This window comes from Lagopus leucura, unplaced genomic scaffold (assembly GCF_019238085.1).
Source record: "Lagopus leucura isolate 7727_CA_CO unplaced genomic scaffold, USGS_WTPT01 Super-Scaffold_739, whole genome shotgun sequence".
Classification (NCBI taxonomy): domain Eukaryota; kingdom Metazoa; phylum Chordata; class Aves; order Galliformes; family Phasianidae; genus Lagopus; species Lagopus leucura.
Genome location: NW_024962255.1, coordinates 9,897,654 through 9,911,309, shown reverse-complemented (window position 1 = coordinate 9,911,309; position 13,656 = coordinate 9,897,654). Strand labels below are relative to the sequence as shown.

The window sequence follows — 13,656 nt, the reverse complement described above, 5'->3', positions numbered from 1 at the left end:
TCCCCATTTGGACTATTTTCCACTCCTTTTTTATTTCTTGTAGAGAAGGAAGAATGGGAGTCATTTGCTCTCTTGCCATCAGTGCCTCTAGAATCAAGCAACATTGAGAGGAATTCTTCACAAAGCTTTTTCAAGGATCTTTTGTTAGATTCTTCATTTGGAAGGTAAGATTGAAGAGAAATGAAGGGAATTTTCCATTTAGTAAAAGAATGTGAAGCTATGAATTGAACTATAGTTACTTAAATAATTCACTTTCTAGAGAAGTAACATAGTATGAGTAACAAGTATGATATTTTTTAATTCTCTGAATATTCAAAATTACCATGATCATGTCACTTGAAGTTAGTAGCCAAAGGTATGCAACATTTTTGTGTTATTTATTTATGAAAAAAGAATATTGTTAAAGGAAGGGTGAATTGTTAAATGAATTGTGTTCTTAAGTTTCGTTTATCTCTTTGTACTTCACTGGATATTGCTTCCAATGCTAGGAAGGCTTATATAATTATGCATTTATAACCTTGGCAAAAAAAATACTGTACAAGACAATTTTATACATTATTTGATATTAAGGTAAGAAGGCACTTCTAAGTAGGGCTGTTACATTCATTATAGTGGTTGGCATATTTCAAAAACTTTATGTATGTTAGGACATTTTTCTCTATGCAGAATACGTTTGGGCTCCTCTTATTAAAATCTGAGGTGTGTTCAAAGCCACTGAAGCCAAAAATACTTGCAACAGCAAAGAATTAGGCCTGGTGTCAGGCATTTAGAAGGAAATACATAATGAATTGTTGCTGTTCTCTCCTGTTCCTTATTGATTGGTCAATAGTAGGAAAACAATTTGCCTTGGAACAAAGAAATTTTTTGTAGGATTATTCATTAGCCAAAGTCTTTTGTATTAGAATGAGGGCGAGGGGTCAAACTGTATAATCATATAATGAATTGGGTTGGAGGAAACCTCAAAGATCATTTTGTTCCAACCCCACTGCTGTGAGCAGGGCTGCCACTCACTCGACTAGGGTGCCTAGGGCTCCATCCAGCCTGGCCTTGAATCTCTGGAGATGGAGCATCCTCAACTTCTTTTGCATTCAAAGAGACTGTTTTAGAAGACATGGTGAATCTATTGGATAGTGTTTCTCTACTGAGCTGGATTTTATTTTGAAACTGGTTGAATCAGTAAGGTGCCATGCAGTGCCAGGAGCCTCCTTGGAAGAATTACTATGTATAAGAGTTAGTAGGATAGAGTCTGAGTCTGTACATTTCCTGCAGGTTGGTGTGGTCAGATGACAGTTTGGATTAAAGACTGTTCCTGTTGTTCTAGATAAAGCCTTTGTAGATGCTAGCTGATGTGCTGCTTGCAGATGTCCCAAATGGTGTGCTTTCTGCAAACAGATTCTTTTTTTTTCACATATATATAAAATAATACATTCTTAAAAAACAGTGATTATATGTGCTAGCATTAATTTTGGAGTTGGTTTGTTCATGTCATTAGACAACAGTGGAGAACAACTACATTACTTGGGTCACTGGAGAAAACAAAGAGTGCACAAACTTACAAACTATATTAATTTTAAAATATTTGCTTAAAATGGAAATGATAGTGAAACATCATGTACAAGGTGCGGGTATGAAACAAAAAATTTTTGAGAAGTAACAGTCCCACTGAGAAAAGCATTTTAAACCATTGCAACTGAGTAAGAAATAGGTATCTGTTAAGCAAAACATTGTGGATGTTACAGTATATAACTGTCAAATAACAAAACTGGTAAATGTTTGGTGCTTTTTTTTTTTTTTCCCTCCCACACAAGAACTGAACAATATTCTATTTTTAGTGAAAGGTCAACTTGAACTTTATTTAAACAGTCTCTGGTTCTGAATAGAGATAGGAACACTTTAAAAGTGATAACAAAGGGGAGGGCTTGGAGCCAAACGTTTTAAAACTATGGTTGCCAGCACAAGATAGTCATCCATGTACCAACTGTGTGCCACTTCAACGAGAAAGGGTGCTTGTGTGCTGCTCAAAGTGCGTGCAGTGAAAATAGAACAGGGGCTCATGTCAAAAGATTTTTTAAAAGTTTTTAGAAAAGAATTTGGAGAGGGTCTGAAGAGCATAATGAAAACCTTTTCTTTTGAAGGAAACGCTGCCTCTGTCGCACAGCTTCCTTTTTGTTTTTCCTTCTGAAATAAATAATTTTTTTTTGATATCTTAAATATTAGCACTGTAGTTCTTGGGCAAAAAAACTTCAGTTCTTGGGAAAAAATGCCTTGGAAGAAGTGTTAGGAAGATAGGGCTGTTAAAATATTTCTAAGCTAAGTAGGATTATTTTGGTTCTGTTGTCACTTCTATTTAGTTTACTGCTAATATAGTGTGATCATCGTCAGGCCTGTAAGTTTCTTCAGTGATACTTGTGTGGAGGAGGATTTCCTTGTTGTGGCTGTAGACTCAGGACTAAAGCACACATTTGTGGATTGTTGCTGGTTGAAGAGCAGAGTCTGGCATGCTAGTGCAAAGCCAATGGCTGTGCAGCTGATCAGACTATAGGATTCACACCTCTGCTGGAATGTCTCCTAGAACTCGTCACTGCGTTGCAACTGACTGTGAAAAAGTGCATGCAACCAAGGCAGTAATTTTGATAGTATATTTAAGGGAGAAGAATGTGTTAGCTGATGTTACTAAGAATAAGAAATAGTAATATCTGAGTAACGTTGACCCGAATATGGAAGATTATATTCTCTAGATTTACGTTACAAGATGTGTTCAGAAATGATTTACTCTTCTCAGCCTGTTTATTGGCTGCAGTTTGTAGGAGTAAGGTTCTCCAGTTAGATGGACCACCAGATAGATGTATCACCAGATTCTGTCCCTGATTCTTCCACTGGCAATCTGTGTGATTGTGAGCAAGTAATTTATCTCAGATTGTTTCCTTGTGTGGAATTGAAAGATAACCTCTACATTAAAAAGAGATTTGATGGAATGCACTACGGGAGAAGTAGACACAACTTTTTAGTGAGGAGAAGAGTGCATTGAGAATGTTATAATCCAGAGAAAATTCATCATTTGATGTCTCACTAGACATCACACTTTTTGAAAGATGTTCACGAACTGAAGTATGAATTCCTCATCTCAAACATTTTTTTCTATAAACATTAAGTAAAGCTTTTCATGCAATTAGATCATAACCTATTCCTCACCATTTGGATTCTCCTGTACCCGGTAAGATGTAGGCTAATACTGTTTTCTTTTCCTTGGTAGATTCATTTTTAAAGGGATGATGTATGCCACTCTACTTACTTACACTGAGAGCTATGTTGAATTTGGCAGAAATCTTGTTTCCCTCGGAGTTTCAGTTGTTTTTCAGATGTGTTAGAAAGGTGGCCAGTGTGTTAAAGAGAATGTAGTCTGGACTATGTGAATCCATTATTTTTTTATTTTTTTATTTTTTTATTTTTTTTCCTTCTCAGCACTAAAAGTATCTTTTGGTTACTTCACAGTATATTTATATCTACGTGCTAAGACTGGTAGTAGCCTGCAGTGATTAAATATAATTAATAACTCTGAATCTTGCTACCTTCCAGTTCTCTGGCTATTCTTTCTTTTCAACTGCCTTTGCATTAGCAGATGTTTCTTCTTGCTAATGGTAAGAAATAAAAAAAAATCTGAGGTAGTTAAGATATAACCTGGCAGCTTTATATAGTAATCCATCTTGCCACATGTTTTATGGATTTTCTCCAGTGTTGAATGAATGCCATCCTTCCCATCTATTGCTGCATTCCAGTCTGTGGCCTGGCCCACAGAAGTTCATGCTGCTATGTCGCAAACCCAACTAGTACATCTTAACAGATTTTCCTCCCCATTCTGGAAATTATTTTCTCAAGTATCATCTAAAGGATTTAGGAAAAATACAGTCACTATTTTTGTTGCTTTCATAAAATTTGATTTACTCTCACTGTACTGAATCACCAGCAAAAAAAAGCTAACGAATTCCTGAAATGGTGCCGATGCCAGCTGATAGAGCTGTTAAATAATTATTTGATCTTAAGTTGTTATTTATTATATAATAAAGCATTCTAGTACACACTCTCAGTAATGCATCTTGTCTTAGAAATCTCAGGTGTCTTGTGCATGTGTATCTTTTTTACAAATAGTCATCCATCCTGCTTTGTTTTAATATATTTTCTTGTCTTCCTTTTTTTTTTTCCCTTTATTTTTTAAAAGGCAACGGGCTTTTGCATTTAATGACATTGATAGGATAATACACTAGATGCCAGTGAGGAACAACATGCAACAGAAAGAAAACAAATTTGGTGCCAAATGATTGGGTTAGAGCCTTATGAATCCTTTTGCTGTCCAGTTCAGAAGCTGGTCTGAGTCACTGCCTTGAGACGGAATCTGGCATATGACCAGAATGTATGGGAAAACAATAGCCTTGCTGAAAGAAGAAGAAATTATTTATTTACAAGAAATAAGCACCAGAAATACGAGTAATGGCATATTTCATATTTCAAGGCTTTTAATCTTTTTTTTTTTTTTTTTTTTTTTTTTTTTTTTTAAATGTATCTATGTATCTGTGTAGTTGTGCACTTGTATGTAGCTTTAAGGATGCCCATCCCCCTGCCACCATTCCAGCAGCCACTATGTCCTGTCAGTCATCCTGAAATACACTGGACAGCTTGTCAGGCAGTCCCTTGCAGATGCCTCAGAAGCCAAATAGTGAGCCAAAACAGTTGCACTGAAGCTCCCTAACACAAGGATATTACATAGGCAGTTGCTTTAGTTCTGAATATGGACCGTTTGTATTCTAGCATAGGTGAGTGATGTGCTGTTAGCTTTCTACTGACTTAGCAGGAAATGGATTCTAAACTTCTCTAATTTCTCCAGAATATCTGTGACTCTGCTTTCTAACTCTAACTGGTTGGTCTGTGTCTGCATATGGCTTACTTTCACACTGATCTAAGAAAATGCAGGTACTATGTTCGACTGTACTGCAAATTGATAGAAACTAACTATTTTGTAAGGGTATGTTTTTCTTGGTCCACAGCAATCAGTATTTTCAGCTTGGGCACATCCGCTGACAGGACAAGTTCTTATTTTAAGTTTGCAGCACTTGTAGAAGAGTGCAGGTGGTTGCTTTACTGGATGTTTGGAAACAGCAGAACTGTATCTGGTGACACATGCTTAACATCCTAAGTGTTGTAAGAGTTCCTGGTCTACAATGCTGAAATTGCCTACTGAAAAGGTTAATATAACCAAGTGTGTGGTTAAAGCAGCCTTTTAACAAAACATCTTGCAGTCAAGATCTGTACTGTATGTAGAGAGTAAAATAACAACAGCAGCAAACAAACAAAAATAATCTAAAAACCCCCCAAAAATGTTTTTTTTTTTTTTCATATCTTGAAGGAGGCACTAAAATTTATCTACTTAATTAAGAAGTGGAAATGTCACAAAAAGGCTCAGAATAATTTCTACTACCAGCATTTTTCTTTGCTACCCTCTATACTTGTCTCTATTAAAAACAAACAAACTGAAATCAACCCAAAAAGCTTTTGTACTAATATGGTAAATAATAGTGACAAGAGTCTGTTAAGTTAAAGAAGTGGTAACAGTGTCAAAATAATGTAAAGTTTTGCACTTTTCACTGCATTTGTTTGCAAGTATATTTTCCCATTTTGTCTGCTTAAAAAGAACATTAGAATTATAAATATATATATTAGTATTATTAGGAGAAAACAAACAAAACCCCCCCAAATAACTAGAGTCAGTAGCAAAGTCTTTAAATAGGGCATTTATAGCTTAGAATATAACTAAAATTTTCAGAAACAATAAAGCAAAATTTGCAATTGATTTTCAGTTAATGATAATTTATTGGCTTGCCCCAAGGCAATAAAATATTGTAGATTTCAGAAACCTGTGCCAGGGCTGAGCAAAGAATAACGATATCTGCATTAGACCATATGTTAAGGTTTAGAAATCTACAAACACAGAGAAGGTAAATTCTCTGTACATGGAGGTTTTTCTGATGTTAAGAAATGGAACTGGATTTGCAACACTGTATAAATTTGAGATTGTTTAGTGGAAAGTGATAATAATTACAACCAATTTGCCAAATTTTAGAAAAGATCTAATCTTTGTAGGTGATACGTAGTAGAAGAAGGTGTGTTGAGAGAAAGAGGGAGCTCTCTGCAAGCAGCAAAGGTCTCATGTTTGAATTTTGAGTGAAACGGCTAGTAACACCCTTCTATCAGTGAATCAAGTGGAAGCCTCTACAAATTTAAAGCGTGGCTGAATGTGAAGAAAAAATAAGCTGACAATCATCTTGTGAGTTTTTCAAATCTCAATAGAAGTGTAAAGTGTTGTTTTCAGTCCATTCTTACCTACTCCATTTCATCTTTCATCATCAGGTCCAGAAGGAATTCACAGCAGAATCAATGTAGTCTGTTTGCATTTGTTGTGATTTATTTAAAAAAAATACTCCTGTGCTGGGAAGTGTCTGAAAATTATGTTGAACATAAGAAGTGTGAACCAGTGGTATCATTAAAACCTTTGAGTCTATGTGAGTAGAGAGCAGGCTCCTTGGAGCAATGTAGAGAAGTGATGTATGAACAATGAAGTATGGATAGTAAGAAAAAATGTTTTTTCAAGGTTATGGTATGATGTGGTTGGATATAATCCAAGTGAATCTAGAGGAGAGTTGTTGAATTAAGTGGACTTTTTTGTTTGGGGGTAAACACAGCAGGGTTTCTCAGTTCTATGCATGAAGTTCATCGGCTATATCAACATGCTGACAGGTGGGCAAAGACGTGCCATACACCCTCTGTGCTAGTGCTGCAGAGACAGCCAGAAATGCTTGTACTACTGGTTTATTATGGAAGAGGCACTTGAAAAAGTTGTTAATTGCCAAAACAGTTTAGTTTTGAAGATAAGAAAAACAGAGACCTGAATGACCGATATTTTGTGACTTTCAAATGAAATAGTTGGAAATAAAGAAAGCTCACTTCAATAGATTATAGAGGCTCTCCCAATAATTTTTGCTGTCTTTGAATCAAGCATGTGTGTGGAAGTCTAAATGTTGGTGAAAACCTATGTTCCAGGTTACTGATAGCATTTGCTGTGTTAGCAGGAGAGTTGCTGGAAGTCTCTCATGTAGCTCTACCTATAAACAAGCTGTAGTGTGATGAACTTTACAGATAGATAAATTTCTCTGAATTTTCCTTGTTAAAAATAAAATGATGCAGCTGATAGGTGTTAGACTTCTGAGACTGCATTTTGTACTAAGTCCATTATTATTGAGAGGTAGAAACTTAAATCACTATACATTCAGTATTTTTTCAAATAATTATATAGTTGTGAACTTGGTTTCACTTCTGTTTTTAGTTTTCATGCATGAAGAACCAATGAATATTTAGAGTAATAATTACTATTGATAAAAGGTATAAAGAAAGCTTGCTTGAATGAGTACAGTCTAGATGTCTTTGGTCTAAGCTGTAAGAAGAAACTCCAGTTGCATAGTTCAGATCACGTAGGATGTTGTGTGCACAATGTAAAGAAACCAGGCAACTTTGCAGTTTTGTGATGTCTTAAATTGTGGGTTTATGAAGCCCTCTGAATGACTCCATTTCACTTTTGTTGGTTCCTCTGCTAAACAGTAGATAGAGTATGCATTACTTCTTGCTTTATTGCATTCACTCTCTGCTATGACAAATTGATTACAATATTTTACTAATTTTGCAATTTTATAGTTCTGAAATTCTAGATATTGTCTAGAGTCAGAAACGGCATAAAATTTTATCTTTTAGAACCACTTTGTTTTGAAAATTCTGAATTATTTTTAATGCTTCACACACAAGATACCCTTTTCCAAGACTGAATACCACTGAGATATTATGATTAATGACAAAAGTCATCTAATCATTGCAATGTTTGGGTATGTGTAGAACAGTTAACTGCAGATTTATGAAGCTGGATGTATGCTACAATTAATGAAGGAGTCACAGCACAAAAGTATTACAGAAATGAGAATGGCATTTGTGTAACCTATGTTTTATTCCCTGCAAAGTTTTGCAGTCTTAGAAAGTCATTGCTTATTTTCAAAAATCTCGTTGGAAGTACAACTCAAAGGAACCAAATGTGAGCTTCGAAACAGTGAATCCAGTCCTAGCAGAAGGAAAGTATAAACAGATACTGTTAGGATTACTTACCCACTATTTCTTCCCTGAATTATGCTCTCCTTATAAGTAGTCAGGACTGTGGCTGTGATAATGACATTCAAGGAATGTTTTAGTCATGAGCCAAATTGTGTCCTTATGTCAGTGATAATTTCAAGTCATTCAGCTGTCAGACCAAATGTGGTTCTGTGACTGGATGAGCCTAGGAATGAATCACAGGCCTGATTTGAATAAGTAGTAAAACTTCCATATGGCTGCAGCTTCATTGAAATGTTTCAGTGGATTTGAAATAAATAGCATGGATTAAAACTCGATGCTTCTTAGATCAATTAGTTCAGTTTAATGCCTTTTTGTGCAGCAGTTTTCTTGCCAGATAGTGTTTCCAGCTACTGGCTTGTGTTCTGTTACTGAAACACAAGGCTAAGTGTTGAAATGTTTCTAATGATGCTAGAAACTTATTTCTCCCATGGAAATAAGCAGTCGTGCCCGATTCTTAATGGAGACTTTCCTTCTCAGAATGTTTTTCAGAGACAGCGTTCAGCTGTGTGATCCAGTTTCACTCTTTGGAACTTACCTATGGAGGTTTGAGGGGAAAGTGGCTAGTTCTAGATATGTCAGCATTTCAGAAGTATTTTTCTGAATACAGGTAATTGAAACCATTCTTCTGTACAACAATTCCAGTATTCATCTCGGAGTGCATGCATACCATGTTGTAGTTTTGCCAGCTAGATGAGTGATGCTTTCATATTTAATAAAAATCTTTATGTTGTTTTGTCATCAACAACAAAACAGCTTCTTTAATTGCATCCCTCTCTTCCCAGGTCAGTTCTATGTGGTTATCTTCTACTTTATGAGGAGATTCTGAAAAAAGGACATACTGAACTGTGGAGTGCAAAGCAATTGTTTGTTGACTAATAGTCACAATAGAGAGCTAGGACTGGTTAAAAAAAAAAAAAAAAAAAGATATAATATTGCCTCTGTCTCTACTAGGTTTTCAATTCCAAAATGCTTACCAGTCTGATGGGAAAGGATTGATTCCTGTTGCTTTTCTGTAGTGAAGTGCTTCTTGGTGATATAATTACTTCCTTCCAGTTCTTCCTTTAATCATAGAATCAGATAAAGGTTTAGATTAGACCTTAAAGCTCATGTAGTTTCAGTCTCCTGCCATGGACAGGGTTGCCACCCAGTAGATCAGGTTGCCTAGGCCACAATCCAACCTGACCTGGAACATTCCCACGTACGGTGCATCCACAATCTCTTTTGGCAAGAAATTCTAGCACTGCTCTGCCCTCTGAGTAAAGAACTTCTTCCTCTTTTCTCATCTTAATCTACCCTCTTTCAGCTTGAAGCCATTACTTCTTGTCCTGTTACTAAACTCACTGATGAAAAGATCATAGGGACTCTCTCTGTCAGAGAATAATAAATCTCTTGATTTATTGAGCTACTAAGTATTGCCTTTTTGTCAATTATGTATGTATATTTACTTTTATTTTCAATAAAAATTCAAAAAGAGTCTTGACAGATTGATGATCAGTGTATCCTTAAATGGGTTCTAGTTAGGGATCCTCTAACGTCAGTTTTGGGTACTGGAGGTGCATGGGAAAGATGAATCATAAGAAACGACCAGGCTTACATGTCTTCACTAAATAGCCTGACCATGACAAATATACCGAGCTAGATGGACTGTTGCTCTGAGTCATTCAGATATTTATTATGTTCAGCATTGTAGATATTTTGAATTTGTTGACTTCTGATGTCTTCTGTCTCTTGTGGTTTTCCTTGGACTGAAATACTAAAAACACTACTTGAACGAAGTTTGAAAACAAAAATATTTTGCTTTGCCCTAGCCACCATCCCTGTTTTGCTCCTGCCTCTTTGAGTAAATAAGTATTTTACAACAAAAGGAAAAGAAAGAGCAAAAGATACTGAGTTGTCCTTCTCAAATTGCTTCTTAATGGCTACAGTGAGGTGGTGGGAGTAGCAGATGAGATTTGAAAGCTTGCTTGGGAATTTGACTATATGACCTCCAGAGTTCTCTTCCAGCCCTTATGATTCTGCGCTTCTGTTGATAGAACTTTATCTTAAGGAAAGAGAAAAAGCAGTTTGAGCTAGCAGAAAAGCTGCAGTCCCTTTGACTAAGAGACATCTGGATTTTTGAAGTGCTGAATAATGAGAAAGGAAGTCACTTCCCTTCAAAGAGAGGGATAAGTTACACTGAAGTCTGTTAGGAAGGTGGGAGCAGTCTACTTGATGATTCACTGAACAAAAAGAGAGCCACTGACACAACTAATTTTGGTGTCCCAAATTTTATTTCCTTGACTTTTGTTACAGACAAAATTTCTTACCTCTAAAAAATAAATGTGTAAAACATAGTGAAATGATTTGCACTGACATTTCAAAAGTTGCCTTTAAAAATAAAAATGTTATCTTGAAGGAAAACTGTCATCAATTTTATATCAGGATTGTTCTCTTATCTGTTGACTTGTAAATATAATTAAAACTAAAGAATAAGTTCCTTCCATACACTCTCACCTGATCATATGCAACTGAATCTGTGGAAACCTAGGGCTGCAGCTAGTGTAGTTTATAATGAAGCAATAAATTTAGCACTTGTATCACCTTTACTGAGATTGGCAAAAACTTAAATTACTTCTAACCTTAATTCTTTAATTATCATTCTTACTATCATTGCCTGCAATTGAAATGTGGATATCTATTATAAGACAAACAACAACTTGGTATAGAAAGCTTAAACCTACTACCCAGTATTAAATCAATGCTAGGTTCACCAGGAGGTTACAATACATTCCTTCAGCCTGCACAATCGAACTACCTTATTACTTTATTAAACAACATCAGTGGTCGTAATAAGTCCTGCTCAAAAGCAGGCAGGTATCTGTTACTTTTATGTTTGAAGTCTTTATTGGATAAAAAGGCTTTGCTGAGTTACGTTTTATGGGAAGCTGAGCTACTGGAAAATTTAAAGTGTCTTTTATTTTGGTGCAATAATTAGTTGCTTTCCTTCTGGAGCACAGTTGTAATTCTCTGATGGTTCACACACATTTCACTGCAGCCTGAACCAGGGCCCAGTTAACTCAGGGAAAACCCTTAAATTAACATCAGTGAACTTTGGATCAAGCTCCTAATGAATGACTTAGTCACTTTAAAGATCTCCCTTAGCTTTAATTCCATCTTACTGACTTCATTTATAGGTTTTCTTGACTTAATCTGTCTCGACACTTAGAAAGCATTTGCTACTGCAGGGTATAAAACAACTAAATGTTTCATTTTCTCATACTGTCAATTATTGGGACTTTTAGGAGCTTCTATATATATGTTTTTGTTCTCAAACTGTTTATTATGACCACTGTGCTTTAACGCATGAGTAAGATACAGGTCTTCTACACATAACACCTGTGTTTTTCTTCTGTGGTGTATTCAGTAATGCAATTTTTCAGTAGATCTAAGAATGGAATACATATTTTTTTAAAAGCTCAATTTTATTGACTACTACAGAACTTATATTTAAAGGATTTCTATTATAATGATCCTTTTGCATTTTTAAAATACATAGTCAAATTAGAAATATTGAAGAGAAGATATTTATGTGTATCTTAAATCTATTATTTCACAGTATATGTGAGTATCTGTATATATTTTCACAATTTAGAAGCAAGGAATCATAAAATTAAATCTTATTTCTTAAAATCCTAATTCTTTTGTGGAACCAAGCCTGTACTCCGGGAAGCAGTTTCTGGACTCCAACAGATGGTAGTGGGCTCTCATGGCTATTAATTACATACTAAACTATTTTTTTTATCTTTCTGCTTTGTTCCTAGGCGAAATGTCAACCAAAGTACCAAACATTAAACTGAAAATTGATCCTCAGGACCTGCAGATCCAGACTTTCACTGTAGAGAAATTACTGGAACCACTTATAATTCAGGTATTTTAACATTGCAGAAAAGAAGTTAGATAGACGTGTAGAGAAATGAATGAGGTTGAAGAGCTTAGGCTAAGGACACTACTGTGAAACCCACGACTCTTCTGAAACTGGCCTGGGAATTGTGCAGAGAACATCTTCCAGCTTTAGTAATTTATGAAGTCACTTCCTTTGCAAACAACATTGTATGGGATAGTAACTGTTGCATGTTTTAGCTAGTCTTTTGCACAGTGTTATCCATGGGTTAACAGATTGAGTTCAAATCATGAAAAGTTTCATATTGTAAATAGTGGATGGAGCCTTGAAATCTGTAGATGAGTTTCTTTATGTGAATTCTGGGGGGGGGGGGGGAAACCCCAAAACTATTCTGTTTTATTTTAGAAGAAATTCCCTAAGGGCTGCATAATTGCTGTGTACTGCATAAACATATCTTAGCACTTTTCCTTCCAACTAAAGAAAATTTGAACTGGGTGATTTGCAGGTTTATTGATGAAACTTTCATTTTAGGAGCAGTTCTGCATTCTTGAGTTTTATTTGAAGTATTCACCAGTTCGATATGCTGTGCTTAAACAGAGAATTTTTAACAGACTGTGTGTATATCTTTTATGGATTAGAAATCTTTTATTTTTTTATCCAGTGCAATGGCCTACTTGCAGAAGGCTTGATGTGATTCTGCAAATACTGTGGGTAACTAAGTGTGTTAAAGGACCTCTACAGAAATATATTATGTGAAAAAGAACACAAAGTGCATCTTCTATTTTAAATCTCAATCTCTTTGAATACTCCATTTTATTTAGTAATGTGCAAATACCTGTTTTTATTTAGTCAATTGCATGTATCACAAGGTTGTCTGTCTATGAGTGTCCTTCAGCCTTGTCAAGATGCTGCATTTCCTGTTGCTGCTGTACACTGCTTCTTAACTATTCTTTGTCCTGATGCCTGGGGATATGTTTACATGGCAGTCATTGCTCTGGCTGCAGTTTGTGTAGGTACAATGAGCTCCAACTTCACATTCAGAAATTTTAGACATTTGCTAATATGCAGAGAATACTTTGGCCAACTTTACAATCTGAAAAATGGTAGGTATAATGGCTTTGAATTAGCTTCTGTGCTTTGGTTAATATCTTTTCAAATTCACTGAGTAATGCATGTTACAAGAGAATAACTTTTTGTTAAGTAGTATATGTTAATAAACAGCAAACAAAAATGTAACTGGGAAAATGGTTAGGTAAACAGAACATAACCAGGCTGAAAATCCAGTATTCTGGCCATTATTTTGTTTATAGACCTGCAACAATTGGGAATTTACAGCTTATTTTAAAAGCAAAACCAAAATGAAACAGCAAACATTTAAACATACAAAAAAGTTACATAGTTTTCTATTATTTCCATTTTATTATAACTGCTATTTCTCTATTAAAATAAATAAAACTATCATTTTAATTAAAACCACAACTGCTATTGTTGTACTTGAATAGATACTAAAGGAAAAAAAATATATTTTTCCCTCCCATGGGTCATTAATTGGCATCTTTTGACTGTGTCAGCTT

The 13,656-nt window shown here is 35.3% G+C and overlaps 1 protein-coding gene across 6 annotated transcripts in view; it reads left to right on the top strand.

The window, feature by feature from the left end:
* Positions 1-13,656, top strand: part of CTNNA3 (catenin alpha 3) — a 418,023-nt gene continuing 404,367 nt past the window's right edge. For 5 of the 6 annotated variants that reach the window (XM_042862648.1, XM_042862646.1, XM_042862649.1 and 2 more), the window contains exons 1-2: positions 4,685-4,808; positions 12,003-12,109. In XM_042862648.1, coding sequence (XP_042718582.1) covers positions 4,784-4,808; positions 12,003-12,109 — 132 coding nt within the window. In that variant the 5' untranslated portion in view covers positions 4,685-4,783. Of the gene's footprint in view, positions 165-4,684; positions 4,809-12,002; positions 12,110-13,656 lie in introns of those variants that run through there. The other variant, XM_042862647.1, reaches the window with a different exon arrangement.